Source organism: Pleurodeles waltl, chromosome 9, assembly GCF_031143425.1.
Source record: "Pleurodeles waltl isolate 20211129_DDA chromosome 9, aPleWal1.hap1.20221129, whole genome shotgun sequence".
Lineage (NCBI taxonomy): Eukaryota > Metazoa > Chordata > Amphibia > Caudata > Salamandridae > Pleurodeles > Pleurodeles waltl.
Window position 1 is genome coordinate 479,710,560 of NC_090448.1, and position 20,086 is coordinate 479,730,645.

General features: G+C 46.1%; 1 protein-coding gene across 3 annotated transcripts in view; it reads left to right on the forward strand.

Annotated features, from left to right (window-relative positions):
- Positions 1 to 20,086, forward strand: part of AKT1 (AKT serine/threonine kinase 1) — a 416,301-nt gene that overhangs the window by 280,881 nt on the left and 115,334 nt on the right. For all 3 annotated transcript variants that reach the window (XM_069207320.1, XM_069207318.1, XM_069207319.1), the window contains exons 8-9: positions 11,120 to 11,188; positions 11,885 to 12,010. In XM_069207320.1, coding sequence (XP_069063421.1) covers positions 11,120 to 11,188; positions 11,885 to 12,010 — 195 coding nt within the window. The remainder of the gene's footprint in view (positions 1 to 11,119; positions 11,189 to 11,884; positions 12,011 to 20,086) is intronic.

Genomic DNA, 20,086 nt, shown 5'->3' on the forward strand with positions numbered 1-20,086 from the left:
GCACAATACATGAGCACCTTGTCACCATCTGTAGTGCTCCTTTGGTTTTTATGATTCCCTTTGTGTTCACTTGAGATTCACTACAGGTTATGTTTGTGTATGTCTGTAATAACCATTGCAGACATTTATCTTAGATAAAGTGTGAATTTCAAACTTTAAGAACATTGCATAAAATGTGATCGAAAATAGGATGAGTTGCCTCATACCTGCTTTATAATAAATTAGGTAAGCCTCACTCTGAATGCAACCACATTAGCAATCAAATGTGAAGCCCCACGGAGATAACATTCTGGGAAAAGTAATGATTTCCATTGCAGACGTCATATTGTACGAAATGGAGACACTCCCATATGAAAGGCCCTGTGTATTGCACCTGCTATACAGAGATCATTTGTTTCAGTTCCCGAGTTCTGCAGTAAGAAACGGTTTCCTATTAAGCTGGTTAGAAGTGCAGGCTCTGAGAGGTCATGCTTGACACCTTTTCCAGCATGAGTAGTGTTACCTAATAGAGAGACAGTGATTGATGCATTGCCATACTGGTGGTATGGGGACTTGGGAGGTTCTGGCTCCCAGAAGAACAGACTTAGGGCCTGATTTGGATTTCGGCCGACTGGTTACTCTGTCACAACCGTGACGAATGTCCCCTCCGCCGAAATATAAATCCCATTATTTCCTATGGGATTTATTTTTCGGCGGACGGGTTATCCATCACCATTGTGGCGGAGTAACCGTCTGCCGAAATCTGAATCAGGCCCTTAGCCTTTCATCCTTCAAGGTGGTGATAATCTTTGTTACTCGCCTTTGGAGTTTGGCTCTGGATCTTCATCTCTACTTAAATAGCTGGCCAATGAAGACTTCCATGTTAAAGATAACTCGAGCCACTCTCCAGAAGGTTTTGGTCACCTTTGTTTCACTATATGTGCCCCAAGTGTTCCTGATTCTGTCTCGATGACGTAATACAATTGGCACAGTATGGCTCTTCTCTTGGATATTGTTCTTTCCTACTCCAGCCATGAGCCGATCTCTTCAACATGTATTTTCGTTCTTTTCATTCCTTGTACTTACATCAATACCTTGTGCCTTCATCTTTTCCTAAATCAAAGGCTGTGAATGAGATGTTGCCATAGACAAATACACTTTTGTAGACTTTGTTGGATCTAAAACCATATCCCTAGAACAAGCTCATTTTGATTCTGTTTCACCTGAAATCAGCTCAGCCAAATAATATTCAAGGGTCCATTTCGGGGCCTATCAACTCATTGTGATCAGTATTGTCTCTTCTCTGTGTTGTTGGAGAGCTTAATGAATATTCTCTCAGCTGAGGGGCTCTAGTTAAAGAACAAACGTCCCTTTTCACTACGGTTCTCTGTGGAAGTCTATACATTTTGACTTGTTACTTTGGTTCCCTTGTCTTGTGGTAGAAATGCCTTAGTGGATTGTTTTCATCTTATAACACTTTGTAAGATATCTGCTAGGATCGTACATTCCAATTCGGGAGCCAGCTTATATATTGTGCCCCCTAAAGCTTCCACACACATCAGCGCGCGAACAGCACTTGTACTAGGTGGAATGTCTGTAAAATGTGCAGAGCACTCATACTTCTCTCCTGATTGAACATGCTTTTAGTGCTTCTGTGCCTTACTGGCATTTTTTCTTAGTTCTCCTGTATGACGTATTTCCAGTGAGGGCTTGAAGAGTTGATCCACAGACTCTGTATGATGAAGGACAGGGTAGAGATGTTATTTATTTCACAGCGTTTCCCTCAGTTGTCCACAAGGGTACAGTATTAATTTGTTTGGGCATGTCTCTCAGCTGTTTTTCTGCCAAAAAGTAATGATGTACTGTAATCAAAGAATTTTTTTTAAATTTTAACTTTTAAGATAGTGCCTTTTACTTCATACGCTTATTGAGATTTTAACGATATCTTTCAGTGGTTGCTGTTTTTTCCTTATTAATAGTCCTTAACATATCAGCTTTCTTTTACCGAGAGCAGCATCGTTTTTCGATCCTGAGGTCAGGATACTTCTCCTATTGAAGACATTTTTAGGTCGAGCGTGCAAACGCTTTGACCTGTTGTAAGTGTAGTGGGTTTTTAACCACGCCCATCTCTCACCCATCCCTTTCACTCATTTGTGAGCTTGCCTTTCAAAAATCGCTTGACATCATTGGTAAATGTTTTATATGTGTCCTGCCTTGAGGTTGTTTTTGTCACGCCTTGCAGACTTGCTCCTGTTACATGGATTATTGCACGACTGTCAATATACTTCGGCGTGGGCGAACTATTTCTTTTTTCTTTTGTCTCTCCACTCCGTGCTGCTTGGCGGCCATGGCACTCACAGCGCGAACAGGCACAACAGGGTGAACTCTATCAGCATTATTGGAGCGCTGCCCACATTGTTCACAGTTACCAAATCAGAGCCATTTCTTGTGACTCTCCCCTTAAAACAGTTGAAATTGGTAAATGCTTTACATAAAACAGAAATCCTCAAAGTGAAAGTGACTCTCCCGGCACAGCCAGAGAGCTGGTACTACAATATTCACTGCACTCAGGAAACTCGCCCCATAATTCTTTGGAGGGCATTACTTTTACAAAATATTTTTGCCCATAACTCAGCCTGTGGTGGTCTGAGGAAAATGGAACCACCACTGAAACATTCAGCACAACGTGCTCTTTCTGTCTACATTATCTCTGGGTCCCTGCACTATGTTAGTGAAGACCTCAAATTAATTACCCCTCTCACCATTCAGTTCCTTTTTTTGTGCTCTCATGGCTAGAACTTTTGTTTTACAGCTGAGAGTAGTTTGTGTTAAGAGTCTTGTTTGTAATATCCTTGCTATATGCATGCTACTCCTGAAAATGTGTAATGTACTACGCCCTCTAAGGGCTAAATATATGGTTACACTGCATTATTTAATACCATTGTATGTGGTTATGGCCTCTAGGGGTTAACTATATAGCTACACAAGCATGTTTCTTAAATATACTGTTTTCATTGTGTTGTTCTCTAGGGGCTGTTCTAAGAATTTCAGTCATATCAACATACTAAAAATCTTTCTGTAGGACAATTGGACCACCACCAAAATGTTCAGCACAACGTGCTCTTTCTGTCACCATCATCTTGTGGTCCCCACACTTTTAGTGGAGACTCCAAATTAATAACCCCTACCACCATTCTTTATCATTTTAAGCTCTCTCATGGGTGGAGCTTTTGTTTTACAGATGAGAGAAATTATGTTTATGGGCTTTGTTTGTTATATCATTGCAATAGCTCTGCTAGCCTTGAAAATGTGTAATGCACCATGCCCTCTAGGTGCTAAATATATCATTTTATTGCATTACTCTCACTTGTTTTTTATGGAGTTATGCCCTTTAGGGCCTAACAATATGGTTACATGACCATGTTTCTTACAATTTATATTTTTGTTATGGTGTTGTAAGCGTTAGAGACTAATGCCAAAAGTGTATTTCTGATAAAGGTTTATGCTATATTTTGATATGTTTTAATAATCTGTCCTTATTACAATTTTGACCATGATTCAGGCAACTTAACATCCTTATTACACTATGACTGTTTAAACACTCTTGATATGTTTGGGTGACCCTTCTAGTTTATTTCTCCTCTGTGGCTGTCTTGTGGGGAATTGTGTTAGCCAGCCACAAACTCTGAAAACGGGGTGGTGAAAGTGATATTCCTTTGAAATCAGCATGGCAGATTTAAAAAAGGATTCTAAATAGCAACATATGCATTTTTTGTTGCAGATAGAGGAAGGAGGTAAATGGAAGTGCTTTAGTTATATGCAGGGCCACTGGAATTATATGGCAGGAAAAGACGAAATTATGAGGCAGGGCTGACCAATGTATGTGGCAAGAAAAGTCCAGTTATGGATTTACAATGTCAATAGCTCTAACTCAAAAAATGCAAGATCTATTGCATTGCAAATGCTTGTTTGGGATGCTAGGCCAAGTCAGGTAGGAAAGACTAGGTGACAGAATCACATAATCAGTTTGGTTTTAACATAATTTAGAATTCGGAATCTGTCAATCGTATTAGCACTTTCACATATTCAGATTTTTCCATTTTTAATTTATAAAAAAAAAAAAAGAAGAAAAAGTGCTGCATCTTTCCTAGGCAGTTGAGACAGAAGATGGTGTTTGCCATGGAGAAAGGCTTTAGCTTCTTTACTTCTTATCTTAGCTGCACAAGGTGTCCCTGTAGTTGGTTGGCTTGGAATGGGACTCTAAGGCAAAGCTGTATGTCACCTAGCACAAGTTGTGGCCTTCGTGTAGGTCCTGGTCATGGGCCTGGGTTTGTTCCAGTCACAGGGCCAATAACACGACAGATCCACTTCTGCTTGAAGTCGTCCAGTAAATCCAAGTCCAAACACAAACATAAAAGCGAAGCAGTTTTCAACTCCATCCCACCACTCCGATTCCAAGGAGAAGACCCAAGGGTGTCAAGATGTAAATGATACTTCATCAAAGTAACCAGTCACTTATCTGATTCCAGCACTGGCCTGACGTGCACAAGTTTCCCAAGCCATCATCAACCCTGCAGCAGATCAAGGCCTTCAAAGAGGCCTGCAGTCAGGTTACAGTCTGCAGGTCTGTCCCTGGTGCCACCTGTCTTTTTGGGCTCTGCTGCAGAGTCCTTACAAATCCATTACAGACTTCCACACCAGCCCCGTAATTCATGCCAGTTACCACCACCCAGATGCCAGTGTTTGCTCCACTGATGCCGACGTCTATTTCACATTCCAAACCAACATTAGCCCAAGCTTGACTGTTATCACACCATGAAATGACACAAGTGCAGGAAGTTGTTATGCAACCTAACTCTAACTCTGTGAATCGTCACTGCTAACAACAGAAACTCCATCATCGTTTTGGTTCAGGCTATGATACTGTGCAGAGCAGAGTACACTTCAGGATGTTGATGATGGTGAGGGGGTGGGCTTGCTTCCACCTCATTATACTGATGTTGCCTTATGTTATGCCAGTGAGCTAGACATCTCACCCGAGACAGAGCGTAACTCGCCACTCGTGCCACCAACGGAGAACAGTATGTCATTCACAGCTGAGTTACTAGAGTTACATCTGCCCTCCATTGAGACTAAAACATAATTTTTGCTGGTGGAGCTTGCAATATCTGAGCCCTTACTTCTTGATGGCTACTTGGGTGAAACCATGCTCCAGCTCGCCTGTGTGCAGGCAGGTCGCCTAGGTCTAACAGCACCTGATGAATTTCTAACCATGCATCCAATTTCAGAGAGCCTTATTGTGCAGCCCAGGACCAGTAACATGAATCCATATTCATGCCCTACTTCTCCTCTAGAAAGAGAATGTAAAAAGAATTTACATCTTTGGCAAATATGTTTTTTAAGCAAATTGGGAAAAGTGGTCCATCAGTGTCGCTTGTCTTTTGTGTTATTGCATCCATGCCTTTTAGGACATGGCCAGTGACATCTTGCCGGCAGTCCCAGAATATCTTCATGTATTTTTGGCCAGATCCATGATGGGCAAAATGGGGCTCCAAATGTCTTTCACACAGACTTGGATACCATGGATTGTCTTGGCATGGCATCAGCATGCTTTGATGAGGTTCTCTGGTGATGCTCACGTTTTGCTATTGGATATGCCTTTTGATGTGCCCTTCCTCTATGGTTGGTAGGTGGACTCCGCTTTGGAACACTTTAATGATAGTAGAGCAACAGCGCATTCCTAGGGGCTGTTGCCACTACAAAATTATCCCTGCATCTCTTTCAAAAATTTAGAGGCTTCTCTGGTGGGCTGGATTATAGACAAAGACAGTGTTTGCAACCCATGATGCAACAGGCAACCCAGTCCTTTTGGGGCTGAGTACGTGGAACCGGCAACGATGTGCAGTGCAGAAGTGTCACCAGTCTTCCAATTCCTCCTCACCGGCCAATAAACCTATATAGTTTGCCCTCAGGGGCACAAGCCTACCAAGTGGAGGTAGGATCTGACACTGCTCTCAGTTTGGCAATCCATCACATTTGGCATCTTTCCTCCCCACCCTATATTAAGCTCACACCAGAATGCATTTCAGAGGGGCATCTGTCTATCCATTTACAGAAAGTGCACCTGTTGCTCTTCAAAGGTGCTGTAGAAATGGTACCAGAATCTGAAAAGGGCATGATCGGTTACACTCGCTATTTCATCATTCTGTTAAAAGGAAGGAGGCCTCAACCTTATATTATAGGTCTCAGTGTCTTCCTAAGGAAGGACAGTTTCAAGATTTTCATGTTGGTTCAGATCCTATCTGCGTTAGACCCAGGTGACCTGAATGGTGTACCTGGGCTTGCAGGACACGTATTTACATTTAGTCATTGTCTGCAGTTCCTGGTGAGCCATAAGCTTTTTCACCGTGACTTCACCAGCCCCCTTTGGGTGTTCATGAAAACAATGGCAGTGGCCGCAGCCCATCTTTGGAAGTCAGATATCGATCTACTCTCATACCTCAAAGATGTGTTTCTTAATAAAGGAGCCAAAGTCCCAACTGAATTCTTCAGAGGCTTCCATGCATTGGGGGCAATCCTGGATATGGTAGAGTTCAGGTCTTTCCTTGTGCAGCCATTAGTGCAGGCCATTTGGACTGTAATCCCGACATTTGAGGCTTGCTCTTGGAATCCGGTGTGGAAAGGGCTGAGGTATCCTCCTTCTCACCAGGGCGGTGGCGCATGCAAGCCTACAGCGGAATTTAAAGTTCAAGTCGGCTCATCATCAGAGCCTCCTATCCAACAGTACCAGGTCATGGAGCAGGCATCTCAAGATCTACAGTGGTGGTTGGCCAACTACCATGTTTCGTGCGGTAAGCCACTCTTTCTTCTCTACTTGTTGCTGACAGTTGTGACAGATGCATCACTGGTCTGCTGCGGGTGTCACCTGTGGGAGGTGGAGATCAGAGTACAAATGGGGCTGACTACACATCAATCTTGTGGAATTAAAAGCCATTCGTCTGGCCTGAAGGCCTTCCTGCCATCCATCAAGGGTAGGCTGATGCAGTTTCTGACATACAACACTTCAACCGTATGATATTGCATCAAGCATGGCTGGGTGGGTGCTGGCTCCTGTGCCGGGAGGCCTTGCATCTCTGAAGATGGTTGGGACACCAGGGTGACTTCCTAGTTCCAAATCACCTGGCTGGGCCCATGAATACTGTGACAGACTAACTTAGTTGCTGAAGTCTGGCAGATCACGAGTGAAGTGAGCATCCCAAGGTGGTGCTCTGCATCTTTTACCAGTGGTAAGAGCCCTAACTAGATTTTTTAACCACTTCAGAGAACACCCAGCATCAACTATTTTGCACACTAAAGTTTCTGCAAGCCCACTTGTTAAGGGACACATTCTGATAGAGACTTCTCACAGCAGATAAGTCACTTTTTAAATACTTCCCCTGGCTTCAGACTGAATCCATAATTTTTTTTAGCAGTACGCCTACAGGTGGCACAGCCGACTCAGTGTCAGTGTCGTTCTGTGCCAAGTACGACAAGTGCAGGCCTATATAGGTGTCACCCATGCACACTGACATCAGTTTCTTACTTTCCGAGCCAACGTATGTGGGCCTATATAGGTACCACCAAGGCAAGATGACATCAGTTCCCTTCTTCCTGAGCCAACAGGTGCAGATCCAGAGCAACCCCTTTTTTTCAGCGAGACTCTAAATATCTAAATCTAAGCCTTCAGTGTTTAAACCCTTTGGGAAATGCTGCAAACAAATGTTTGTGACTCACCCACATGTGGATTGCCTATGGTGCTTGGGGTTATATCATAACTTTAAGGCCTGCAGTGATCGTGCCTTGATGCTCGCCAAGACCATTTGAAATTGGTAATCTATGCTCTTTGTGGAGAAGCGCCATAAAACCTCATGCCTGGATCGATAGAGATCTAAAGGTAAATCCTGGTCCCACTTCTGAGGTTGTTCACATGACCGATCTTCTTGCGCTCTAATTTCTCTGGGAAGTCTAAAAAGCAGCGTAATAAGTCCAGTGCGGACTCAGCCCCATCCTGCCATTCTCAGTTCCCAGGAGAAGGTTCAAGGCCATTATCATGCTTCCAGGTTGCACTCCTGAAGTCAGTCCACTTTGTTGTTGACTGTGACCTTAGTCTTGCAGCCCGTCAGCAACACTACAGCAAGTTAAAGAACTCCACACGGCTCTTGTGCCCAAAAAGTCAAGAGGCTTCCCAACTAGGTCTTCGCAGCTATGTCTGCCCAAGGGGCCAGTTGAGCCCTGTGGATCTGCTCAGGGCTCTGGTCCAACTTTACTACCATTCCCCTCCACAGCATCACAACAGCTCTTCCTATCCACCAATGCCATTACCATTGACTTCGGATGGCGACGATCAACCCATAGTGCTGTCTGATGCAGACACTGTGCCTCCCCAAACTCAGTGATGACTGTGCACTTACAACCTTTTTACCATTCTTCTGACTTTATCTTCTAATTGCCAGCAGGTTCTTCATTAACTTTTCGGCACAGACTCAGACATTGTGGACTGTGATGATGGAAACGAGATTGCCCAATCATGTCCAGAAGAAAACTCGTATGAGGCACTCCAGGATGCCAGTGGGTTGGATACCTCCCTAGAGACTGCTCTAGTTATCCACCTTCCCTGTGTTATGCAGAGGGTTGCTGAGGTTCATGGTCTTCTCACTCCCACTTAGGAGGCTAAAGAAATGTTCTGAGGGTGGTGCTGCAGCCTGGTCAGTTGAGTTGTGAGCCACGACTTCCCTTTAATATGGCTCCGCCAGGTACTCTCATGGGTACCTGGGAAAACCATACTTAGGCCCCCGTGCCTCATTTGATCGCCATACGCCATCACCCTGCTCAAGATGACCTTGCCTTCCTCACTCAGAACCATACACTGAGGAGTCTTGCGGTACAGGCTTCAGCCAGCACAATGAACCCAAACATGTTTGCCACTACTCCCCCAGACAGAGAATCGAAGTAGAGAACAACATTTGAGAAGAGGATTTTATTCCTCTACAAGTTTGGCTCTTCGTTCCACCGGTGCCAGCTGTCTTTTAGGCTGCTATTCTCACACCTTGTGGGACTCTGTGACCCAAGTGTTGCCCATGGTTCCAGAAGAATCCCTGGCCATTCTTTCTCAGGCCATGCAAGATGCGGACTGGGCACGACTGCTACCTCAGGAGGGTTATTGGCACTAGTGTGGCCCTAGGCAGACACACATGGATGCGATCCACTAGCTTTTCCGCAGACGTTCAGGCCAGACTTCTGGACTTGACACTTAATTATTCCCAACTATATGGAGTTAAAGCACATTTGGTTGTTGAGCCCTTCAAAGATAGTGGGGCCATTGCTCTCTCCCTGGACCTTTCTGCAGTGAAGAAGAGCAGCTTGGTGAGATGGCTAGTCCTTTACATTAGGATCTGCTATGCCCTGGAGAAGAAGCAGCCCCTGCAAGGTCTGAGAGCCCATTCCACTAGGGCTAAGGCTGCTAACACTGCATTGGGGTGAGGAGTGCCTGACCTTGATATCTGCCAGGCTGCAACATGTGCGTTGGTGCTTACATTCACAAAACACTACTGCCTTGACAGCCAGGTCCAGCGGGAAGGACACTTTGCCTGCTCGGGTCTGCATGAGGTCTTACTCCACTACACAGACCCGCCACCTTCGGGTGGTGCTGCTGCGGTATCTATTCTAAGGTGAGGAATGATGGTCAGATGTAGCCATCAGAAGGGCAAGGTATTAACTTTAGGTAACACTCTTTCTGGTGCATAATATATTAAACTGCAGATACCTCACCACACTCCTACCTCCTTTTACATAGGTGTGGGCTCTTTTCAAAATTCGAAAGGTCCCAAGTCAGTATTCAGCACACTGCAATCCACTATTGTTCACCTTTTGCGTTTGAAGGCACAGAAAGGCAAAAGTTAGACACTGACATCCGTGCGACGGGGTAAGGCTTATATGTGATCCGTGCCATCACTTCCTGGATGGTATGGAGTCAACTCAGAGCTACAGGGTGCCACCTGGCTGCGCACAGAAGCACTACAATGAAAAATCTCCAGATTCCGTCTAACTCCTGGGGACTATTATAAGGCGAGGAATCGGAGGTTAGCTTAGAGCATTACAAAGGGAAGTAGCTTTTTCTTTGTTGTCCTTCTAATTCTGTGGACCTTTATCGAAATTAAAAACGACTGCCCTGCTGTCTCCCATGTAAATTAAGGCAGTTGCAGTTTGGAGACCAGGCCCAGGACAGAGTAGTAGGCGATAAAGAGTTGTGGTCTCGTGAAATAATTGAATGTGCTTCTGCCTGCTGGCACACATTTAGTACCAAGATATTTGCCTGTGGTATTTGAATTTGTTGGTGGTAAAAGCTGTCATCGTTATTTTAACTTGTCAGCAGTAAATTGTTCAGTAATTGATATTGGCACCACACAACATATTTTTCATTATTGCCAGGGGTATATAAAATAGCAATTTACTCTATTAACTGATCAAAATACCACAGACAGGTTTTTCTGCTGACAAAATCAGATACCATTGACACAAAACTGTTTCGGCCTGATACGGCCCTAGCAGAAATGCCACACCGTGTCCATAGCAACATATATAGCGCCGAAGTAGGAATAAAGTACAGCTGCCCTTGACAGTTGCAACTAAGAAACATGCACAGACCACATTCTTGTACAAGGTATGTTATTTTGAGACTAATTCATTGGTTGTAATCATCTATCACAAGCCATGTCCTTTCATCTTAAATAAGGCGCGGGGTTATACAATATTCTTGGAGGGCTGCCTCTGTCAGTGCAGCTTACTGCTTTAACACTGGCATAATTTGCTAATTCCACAAGAAAAAAAAGCTTGTTGTTTGCCCACATTCCCAGAAACACACTGCCTTGTCCGGAGACATCCCAAAATAGAGTTTCACAGTGAAGGGTGATGACTGTTTGAGCCTTTGTTGTACAGTGACTGCACAGTGACTGTAATTATGTGGCTTGTTTGAGCTTGTCTGTCCTTTGTGTTTACTGCGTGTGCCGTTGTATTGTCCTAAGCTATGCTGACCAGTGAAGTCTGTGTAAAGAATGCTATCTGAGCAGACCATGTTCTAATTCATTGTCTGTTTCTATTTCAGGCGTTAAGGTATTCCTTCCAAACACATGATCGTTTATGTTTTGTTATGGAGTATGCTAATGGTGGCGAGGTAAGGGTATGCTTATAAGGAAATGCTTAAAAAATAAATGCTTTGTGGTTGCATGAAAATTGTGCATGTAACGACTGCAGTAGAGTCAAGGTCTAATGAACACGTGCAGTTTATTAGTTCGTGTTCAGCTTTCTACCAGATATCATTGTATGTATTTAGTACTTGCGGCCCGTTGTATGGCTCCGAAGCACCAACTTTCTAAAAGATTATGTTGGGAACGTCGGATTTATTGACAAAGTCCCAAGATAACCTAATTTCTATATTATATGTAGCTTTCACTTTTCACTGTAATTCAAATGAGGCTTTCAGTAGAAACATTTAAAAGCTATTCGACGTTGTTCCTTGTAGTTATTTGTGAGAATGCGTGAATGCCTCACTTTATTCAACATACTTGTGTTGTGTCTGAGTTTCGTATAGAAAATTTGGAATGTAGATCTTTGAAATACTTTGGATTTTCATAGATATCAAGTGGATCAGGCCATCATCCCTAAACATGTGTCACAAACCTCTGCACTTTGGGTGCCATAATTGTATATCTTTAACCGAACCATATGTCTAACAGATTTTATTTTTGTATTTAATGTTCATAAATCGAAAGTAAAATGTAACAACTTTGTTACCATTTGTCAGTAAAATGTTTTTTTTAAAATCTTCGTATTAAAATATGTGTGCTGAAAGTTTACTTTTCTGTTGCAGTTATTTTTCCATCTGTCAAAAGAACGGGTATTTTCAGAAGAACGTGCTCAATTTTATGGAGCTGAAATTGTGTCGGCGCTGGACTACCTTCACTCGGAAAAGAATGTTGTTTATCGAGATCTGAAGGTGGGTGCAGGAGCAAACCACCCGTCAGCAAAACGTATGAGACCAGTAATTGGAGAACTGAGTTGAGACAGCCAATCAGATTCCTCAGAGTATATAGCCTTTGGCCGTTGGTCCAGAATATCAGCTGAGCTCTCACAACAAACAAGTAACTTTTAAAAGAATTAGAGAAAGGGCTGGTGGTAGAGTTTGCGCATTCATACAGTGGCAGCAAGTGGCCAGAACCGTATCTCATTAAAGAGCATAGGCCCACATTTCTGCTCACCTGGGGAGTTCCCCTGGGTGGTGGTGGGTTAGGGTGTTGCTGGGTGGGGGAGCAGAACACCGAACAACAAAAAGGCACATTGGATAAGCTCTCAGGGAGGGACAGGGGTGGCAGGATGAAGAGTCCAGACCGCCTCTGGTATGTTGTCTGCCTCTTCCCGTTATCCCCAGGCACGTAGGGTACTCAGTTGCTGTCAGTCTCCGTATCATCCCTTTGTTCCCCACCCGGGGGGTCTCGTTTATCCAACTCCAGGGGGTGTCAGCGGAATCATTCGCCTCGAGGTCCATGTCTGACAGGGCTTTCCAACATGGTGCCCCATATTTGTAAGTTGCGTTCTGCATTCTCATCTGTTCGCACAGTGTTTGTTTAGCTATGCCCCATTCAAGCAGGTCTGTCGTCCATTTACCAACTGTTAGGGCAGTGCTCTGCGCCAATGAATGGCCACCTGCCACTTTGCTAGTACCATCCCAAATAGCATGAACTAGTGGTTCATTTTGGCACCTAGTTTAGGTACCCCAAGTAAATGGTGGCTGGTGGATACCTCAGCACGCATTACCTCCCATAGCAACCTTATGATCTCGCTCCAAAACCCCTGTAATTTGCTACAAGTCCATGTCATATGGAGGAACGAGGCTGGTGGGGTTCCACGCCTGGGGCACACCTCTGAGTGATCTCTATTAATTCTGTGTAAATGCTGTGGGGTCATGTAGCCTTAGTGGGGGGTAATAAAACTGTGTGTGTTTGAACCTCTCACTGCCAGCCACCTCCTTAACCTGAGCATATGCTTTCTTCCAGGTCCCTCAGAAAGGAGCTTCAATAGACTCCATGTCCATTTGTTTCAGATTCCCCCACGTCAATGAGACGATCCCCTTCAAGTGTCTTGTAAAAGCAGGAAATCAAACCCTGAGTTGACCTGGGATCTAGTACCACTCTTAATGTGTGTGTCTCCTCCGGTTTTGCTGGAAAGTCAGTCCATATCTCCCAAAACATACAGGAGACTTTGGTATACTGCAGAAATCGGACCTGTTGAAGGTCAAAGGCATCCTGTTCCTCCTCCAAGGTGAAAAAGTGCTACTAAGGTGGAGCTCACCTGCGGTGTTGCAGCTGCCTTCAAACCATTGCGACTTGTCCATCACTGACTGTATGGCACGATTAGGCTGCAACCAACAAAGGGGTCAAAGTTTAGCATAGGGTGCACTCTGTATCACTCAGGTAACTTATTGCTCCCAGGTTACTGCCACCTTTCTGACATTGAAGGGTAATCACCCGGAACACCCGCTCCCAGCATGCTGCAACAGGGGAGGTCTGCCTCCGCTCCCCACATTCCCAGTAGCTTCTTCTCCGTATTGGGCCCTTTCATGCATCACTGTGTTGTAAACTGAAATAGGTCTGCAAATTTATTTAATTCCATATCTCATAGTCCCAGGTCCCCCATATCAATGTATAGTTTTAGAATATACAATTTAGCCCTGCTTATTTTACCGCCCACACAAGGGAAATAAGGAGACTATTGAGTTTAGAAAAATGTGGTTCCCAGGACTTCATACATGGTATTTTGGAGAGCATACCTGCAGCGGGGTAATAGAACCATTTCGCTAAGCGTGACTGTGACCAGCACCAACAAGGGTAGGTGGACCCAAAATCGGATCAGTTCCCCAAGCCCTTCAAGTAATTTCCCCATATTTAGGCTATAGCAGGCCTCTGAGTCGTTTGCCACCTGTATCCCCAGATACCGAACGTGATCCCCCTGCCAAATGAGCTAAGTCACCGGGAGTTCCGCTGGTTGTGCCCCACAAGTGTGGCTGTGGGAAAAAGCACTTTTTTTTTTTTTTTTTTTTTTTGGCGTATTGACTCTTAAGACTGGACCCCTCACTTAACTCGGTCATGATCTGCAATAAGGCCATACCTGATCGCTCTGGGTGCGTAACTTAGATGAGGGCGGTGTCGGCATACAGGGAAACATGATTTTTCGCCCACTTGGATGCCCTACCTGACCATGTTGCGATAAACCCCGATCCCTAAAGGCACCATTGCCAAAGCTAAGAGAGCGGTGACAGGGGAGTCCCATTCTCCGGAGGACCTCCAAAAGGTATTCCCAGTTAAGGGTATTGAATTCCTTTTCAATGTCTAACGCTATTAATGCCACTCCGTCTCCTTGCCCGCAACATTATGCAGTAAATGGGATAGTCTTGTGAGATTCACATGAGCCCCCTACCTGGCATGAAACCACATTGATCTTTGTGGTCCAGTTGGGTAACCACCCTTCGTAGTCTGGTCACTAGGCCATTAGCAAGTATTTTTGCATCTACCCCTAGCTTAGAGAGAGGGGTCTATAAGAACTGGGATCGGATTGGTTCCTCCTCGATTTTGGAAGCATAATGATTTGATCCTATTGCATTGTTTGCAGAAGTATCCCATAACCATGTGCCTCCTGAAGTGTTTCCAGGAAGTGGAAAATGAGCAGCTCTGCATAGATTTGATAGAATTCCACCGGAAGGCCATCTGGTCCCGGCACCTTGCAGCAAGCCAATTCCTGGGCCCCCTTCTTCAGTTCCGCCACAATGAGCTCCCTTTCCAATTCCCCAACCTCTTGCACTGTATGTCTAGGAAGGAACATTTGATCTAGGAACCCACAGATTTCTGCTGCCCAACCCACTCCTGTCTCCTCATATACTATTGCCAAGTGGTCTTGTATGTGCATATTGATTGTGGCCTGTGATCCCTCAATGGTGCCATCTCAGTGCCTGAGGGAGATAATCACCAGAGGTAGACGCTTCCTCTTCAGTGACCATGCTAGGAGGTATCCTGACTTGTCACCCTCCTGATGGAGTAGTTGACATTAATCCCTCTGAACCAGTCAGTCCAGTCTGTCCCACGTCTCCCCCTCTAGGTGGTCAGAAGGGGGCCCTGTTGGCTCCCAGAGGTGGGTGCGGCTTGCTGACTGGTTCGCAGTAGTTGCTCTTCCTCCAATAACTGCATCTTCAGATGGCATCTGGTCTCACTAATGCATGACAGACATTCTTCTTGTGTCACCTCCTTCAGGGTATCCCACTCCACACCCCTACTTACAGCCATGGACCATTTGGTCTTAAAATACCTGGCCACGGCTTCCTTAAGCTCCTCCCAGTACTGGGTATTGCAAAGTGCCTCTGGACGTAAACACCACAGCAGAACTTTGGATCTATTACCACACCCGTTCCACTCCAGGAGTACTGGGCATATTCTGAGAGAAGTCTATTCAATATCCAAACCTCTGCTTTTTATGGCAACGTCATCTGTCACTAAAAGTCTAACTAGGTGACTAGAGGTGTTGTGCTGGGGTATAGAAAGTGTATTCCCTGACTCTGCCTTGTGTCGTGCAGCAGACATCCACACAACCCACGCGTTCCATCATTCCTTTCATCACAGCTTTGTATCCTGTCACTGGGGGTGATGATCCCCTACACCTCCCAGCACACAGTTGAATTCTCCTATCCATAGCAGGTGAGTCCCAACAGCTGGGAGGAGCTCGCTGTCAATGTCAAGGTAGAAGGCCTCATCATCCAAGTTGGGTGCACCTCCTGCCTGTCCAGCAGGAAACACAGCAGTAAATATCTGCCCTCAACATCAGCCCTAGAGTTCTGAACCCAGAGTCCAGAAATGGACCTGTGGTGTGATCCATATGGAGAGTTCGCATGCATAGTTAGAGTAGGTGGCAGAGTAGGGGTGTCCCCTCCACTTCCTATGTCATTGCTTGGTCTCTTCTTCTGTCATATGTCTCTTGTTGCAGTGCAATCTGAATGCAATAACATTCCACAGATCGCATCACCCCACCCCACCTCCGACCGCCTGTCTTCCGCCCAGCAATTCCATCGCTGCTGTGTGGCAACAAACGTATCAAACAGGAACAGCCAATCCCTCCCACTGGGTAAACACAACTGAACAATTTGTGTTTCCCCAAGCATCATAATTCCTCTATCCCCCCAGCAATTACATATATAATTACATATTCCACAATAAAAGCAAATCTTTCAAAGTCCGCACCTCCTCCCTCCCACGACCTCCAGTCAATCTGCAATCGCACTAAAGCAACATCAGAGGGGAGGCTGCCACCTGGGTACCCTCGTTAGGTGCCGCCCCTATTGGCTGCCGAGTCCTATACACCCACTTGTCCCCCACCTGTCACCCTATCACACATACACTCCCTTTAATGCAACCTCCACAAAACAAATAAGATCTAGCACAGAAATATTTTGTACACAACTGATTATCTACTGGGGGGCGTGAGAGGCGGTCAGCCCGTTAGATCCAGCCGTTGCCACCCGTTCACCCACTTGCCCACATCCACACCTGTAACATGTCATTCATTTTGTCAGTCAGTCTCCAGGGAGTCTGCAGACCTCCGGTGCTCAGCACAATTATTATGTGCAAGCCCCTTTAGGTAGAAGATCATAGCACCCCAGACTATAGCACAAGTTCAGTTATGGAATTAAGATTATACACTGCGTCATGTTTCACTCTGTTCTGTGGTTTCCTGCACCACATCTCTAGCGCTCATGTCTGAACTAGAGGCCATCACCAGCACCCTTACCACCTCTCTCTCGGACCTCTGCTGCTCCAGGTCCAGTGTCCCGTCTTGTCTGACCACTCAAGTGGTGGACCATAAGGGACCTCCACCCCTCCAATCGTCTAAGCTGCGGGGTCTGTGGAGGGATTCAACCATCCCCATGTATCTCCAGCCAGTCTCATATTTCTTCTGGGTGAAGAAGTGCAACTGGTCATTATGGATCACTTTATTTTTTCCTGGTACAGAATCGTATAGGGGAGTCCCATAGCTCTGTTTTTGTTTAATCCTTCCAAAGGTTTGCTGCTTCTGCTGCACTAGCCTTGTGTAGTCCAGAAAAATATGAATCAGTTGATTCTCAAATTTGGGGTCTCCCGACTTTTGAACCACTCGCAGGATAGCATCCCTATCTCTGTAGTTAAGTATTTTTGCAATCACAATTCGAGGGGATACCCCCACAGGAAGCTTAGGTACCAAGGCACAATGTGATCTCTCAACCACAAAGAAGGGGGATATTTGGGCTGTTGGGATCGCCTCTTTCACCCAGTGCTCAAGAAACTTCCAGATCTCTCCCCTGCACCCCATTTGGGAAGCCAACAAAGCAGAGATTGAAACGGCCGTCAGGGCGTTTAATTCAGCCCACAGGGAGGCCACCTTCCCCCTGCAGCTTGGAGACATCCTACTCCATGGCCAGTGAACGCTTTGCCACCTTACGGAGGTCCACCCTCGAGCCCAGCATCCTGGGAAAAAGCTTTGATCTTGACCTGTTCAGTTACGCTTGAGGACTCTATCACTGCCAATATCAATGCGCTAATGGGCTCCTGCAGTCCCTATGCAGCATCTGGACAGTCCTGCGCCTGGAGGGTTTGTTGCTGCAGTAGTCCCTGGGGCCGTAAACTGGTCTTTCTTATTCTGCTGTGCCCCCTTCTGTGGTTTATCCATCCCATGTGGTCCTCCACTCAGCAATTACAAACAGTTAAGATATCCACAATCGCCCATCACAGCATCAATGAGTGTCCACAATGTCTGTCTGCAGGTCACCGCCCTGGGGGAAACAAGGTCCAATCCACCATTTCAATGCGGAGAGGACTGCACCCTCTAATTCCAGCCACTGGTATCTGAACTTAGTCAGCGTAGTTCATTGCAGGTGTTTGTGGGATGCAGGGTGGACAAGGAGGCGCTAGCTTCCTCCCCAGTGCGGCACTCCCCAGTGGGCTAAGTCGATAGGCACATGGACTCATTAATGGAGCAGGGTCTCAATCCCTGGGCCCACCACTTCGTCCGTCAGTACGTGGGAGGAGGTGACCTACCACCCACAAGTCCCCTGCAGAAGTGGAGACCTGGGTGCCGGGGTGTTTTTAGGCATGACCGGGACAGAGCACAAGGGAAAGGTGCTCCGGTTCAGCTAAGCAATCTGCAGGGAGGTTAGGTTCCTCGGTCAGCTTACGCCTGCGCTGAGGTACAACTCCTGCACACGTCCCGCAGTGATAGCAAGGGGCAATAAGGACGTCAAGGAACTAAAGCCAGGCAGTTGTAAATCAGGCTGGATGGCAGGGAATGCAAGCAGGCATTACCAATTTAGGCACTCTGGGCATCATGTACTTGAGGTGAGCTCACTCACACCTCACCTTCATAGTAGTTTAAGAGCAGTACACCAGTCTATCGGGGAGGCCCCAAGGTGGCAGCAATATCTCCCACTCCTCATAAGAGCTTACTGGAGCGTGATCACCACCTTTAAGTTGAAGCGCACAACTGGGAATAGATACAGATTTTAGCGGGCAGGGAGGGCAGGCATCGAATTGGACCTGTGTACTTTGAGTCTCCGCAATGCTCCTGGCAAGTTGCACTCCTAATCGAGTGGTATCTCCCTCCAGAGTGCCAGCAGTAGGCTGGGTGAGGCTGTGCAGCCCTCTTATGTACTACCAGGTCACCCAGCACTGCACCCCCAGGGGATAGTGCACGTCAGCAGTCCCATCCACTGCAACCCTAAGGGAGCTCATACTGCAATGTCTATATGGTTCCAGCCGGGCCCACACTCACCCCCTCTCCTGCTGCTCCTCCTTACTTCTCAAGGCCGCTATCCCAGGGCGGCGGCAACACCATCGCATCTCCACTCTGCAGCTGTAATGTAGGTACCAAGCGGGGTGGGCGGGCACACATGGCAGGATCTCGGATCCCACCACAGAGTCCCTCCGCAATAACAGCATTGCTTGTGGATCAGGCCTCGCGGCCGTGCTCTCGCAGCAGTACAGGCGTGGGAAGCCTTGACATCACCTCTGCAATTCTGATGCTTCTCTGATAATGGGCAGACCCAGCCGGGCCCACTCCCGCCCTCTCACCAGTTAATTTTGGCTGCCGTTGGTAAAGAGCCAGTGGAGATAGCTGCCCACCCAACCTCGTCTCCATACAGTGGCAGTCCACTTTGGTGCAGTGGCTGTGCGTGGACCATGTATATGTAGGAGGCCACGCTGCCTGAAGGGTTTATCAAGGCCCACCTCACCAGGCGTTGCCTTACAGCCGAGACTGCACCTGTGCAGGAGCTTCGCCCAGCACTAGCAGCATCAAGCAGCACCCCCTCTCCATGCAGGATGCCTGGGCTGCATTTTTATTCTCCATTGCGTTGGATGGGCCGGATATATGTAGGATAATGGACGGGCTGCCACGGACCACCTCTCAACGCTTTCAATATGCTCGCCATCTTGGCTATGCCCTAGCGCTGCAGAATTAAAAGTTAACTTGATGTTTTTCAGATTCTGCAATTCAGAACCAAAATGCTTTGTTAACTAGCATGTGCCAGCGTATTGAATTGTGAATAATATATTCTCTCAATTCAGTAGAAATCGTTCTATTGCACTCAAACGATTGAAAACATATTGGGCATTGCTAAAATTCAATACAGGGTTGCATACAGATGTCAACAGAGGGTGGATTGGTCCCCTGAGGTACTTTAACCTTAAGCCCATAGCTACAATGCTCCAAATTCTACTCTGAGATGGAGGTTTGGAAACACAAATGTGAATGAGGATGATATCAAAGTCTCTACCCAGTTTACATGGTGGAGCCCACAAAATATGATTTTTAACTATTGATCCAAGAGGCTAGCTGTGTGGAATATTCTAGTAATTCAAAGTTACTAGTCCAATTGATTCAGTTAGAGGTTTTGACTTTGAGTGTCTTCTTGCCTTCATACCCCAGTCTGCCAAACTGGTGTCCAAGTGTCCATTTTAATACTTGCCTCTAAGGGTAACCTGGCAGAGGAGCCCACGGATGA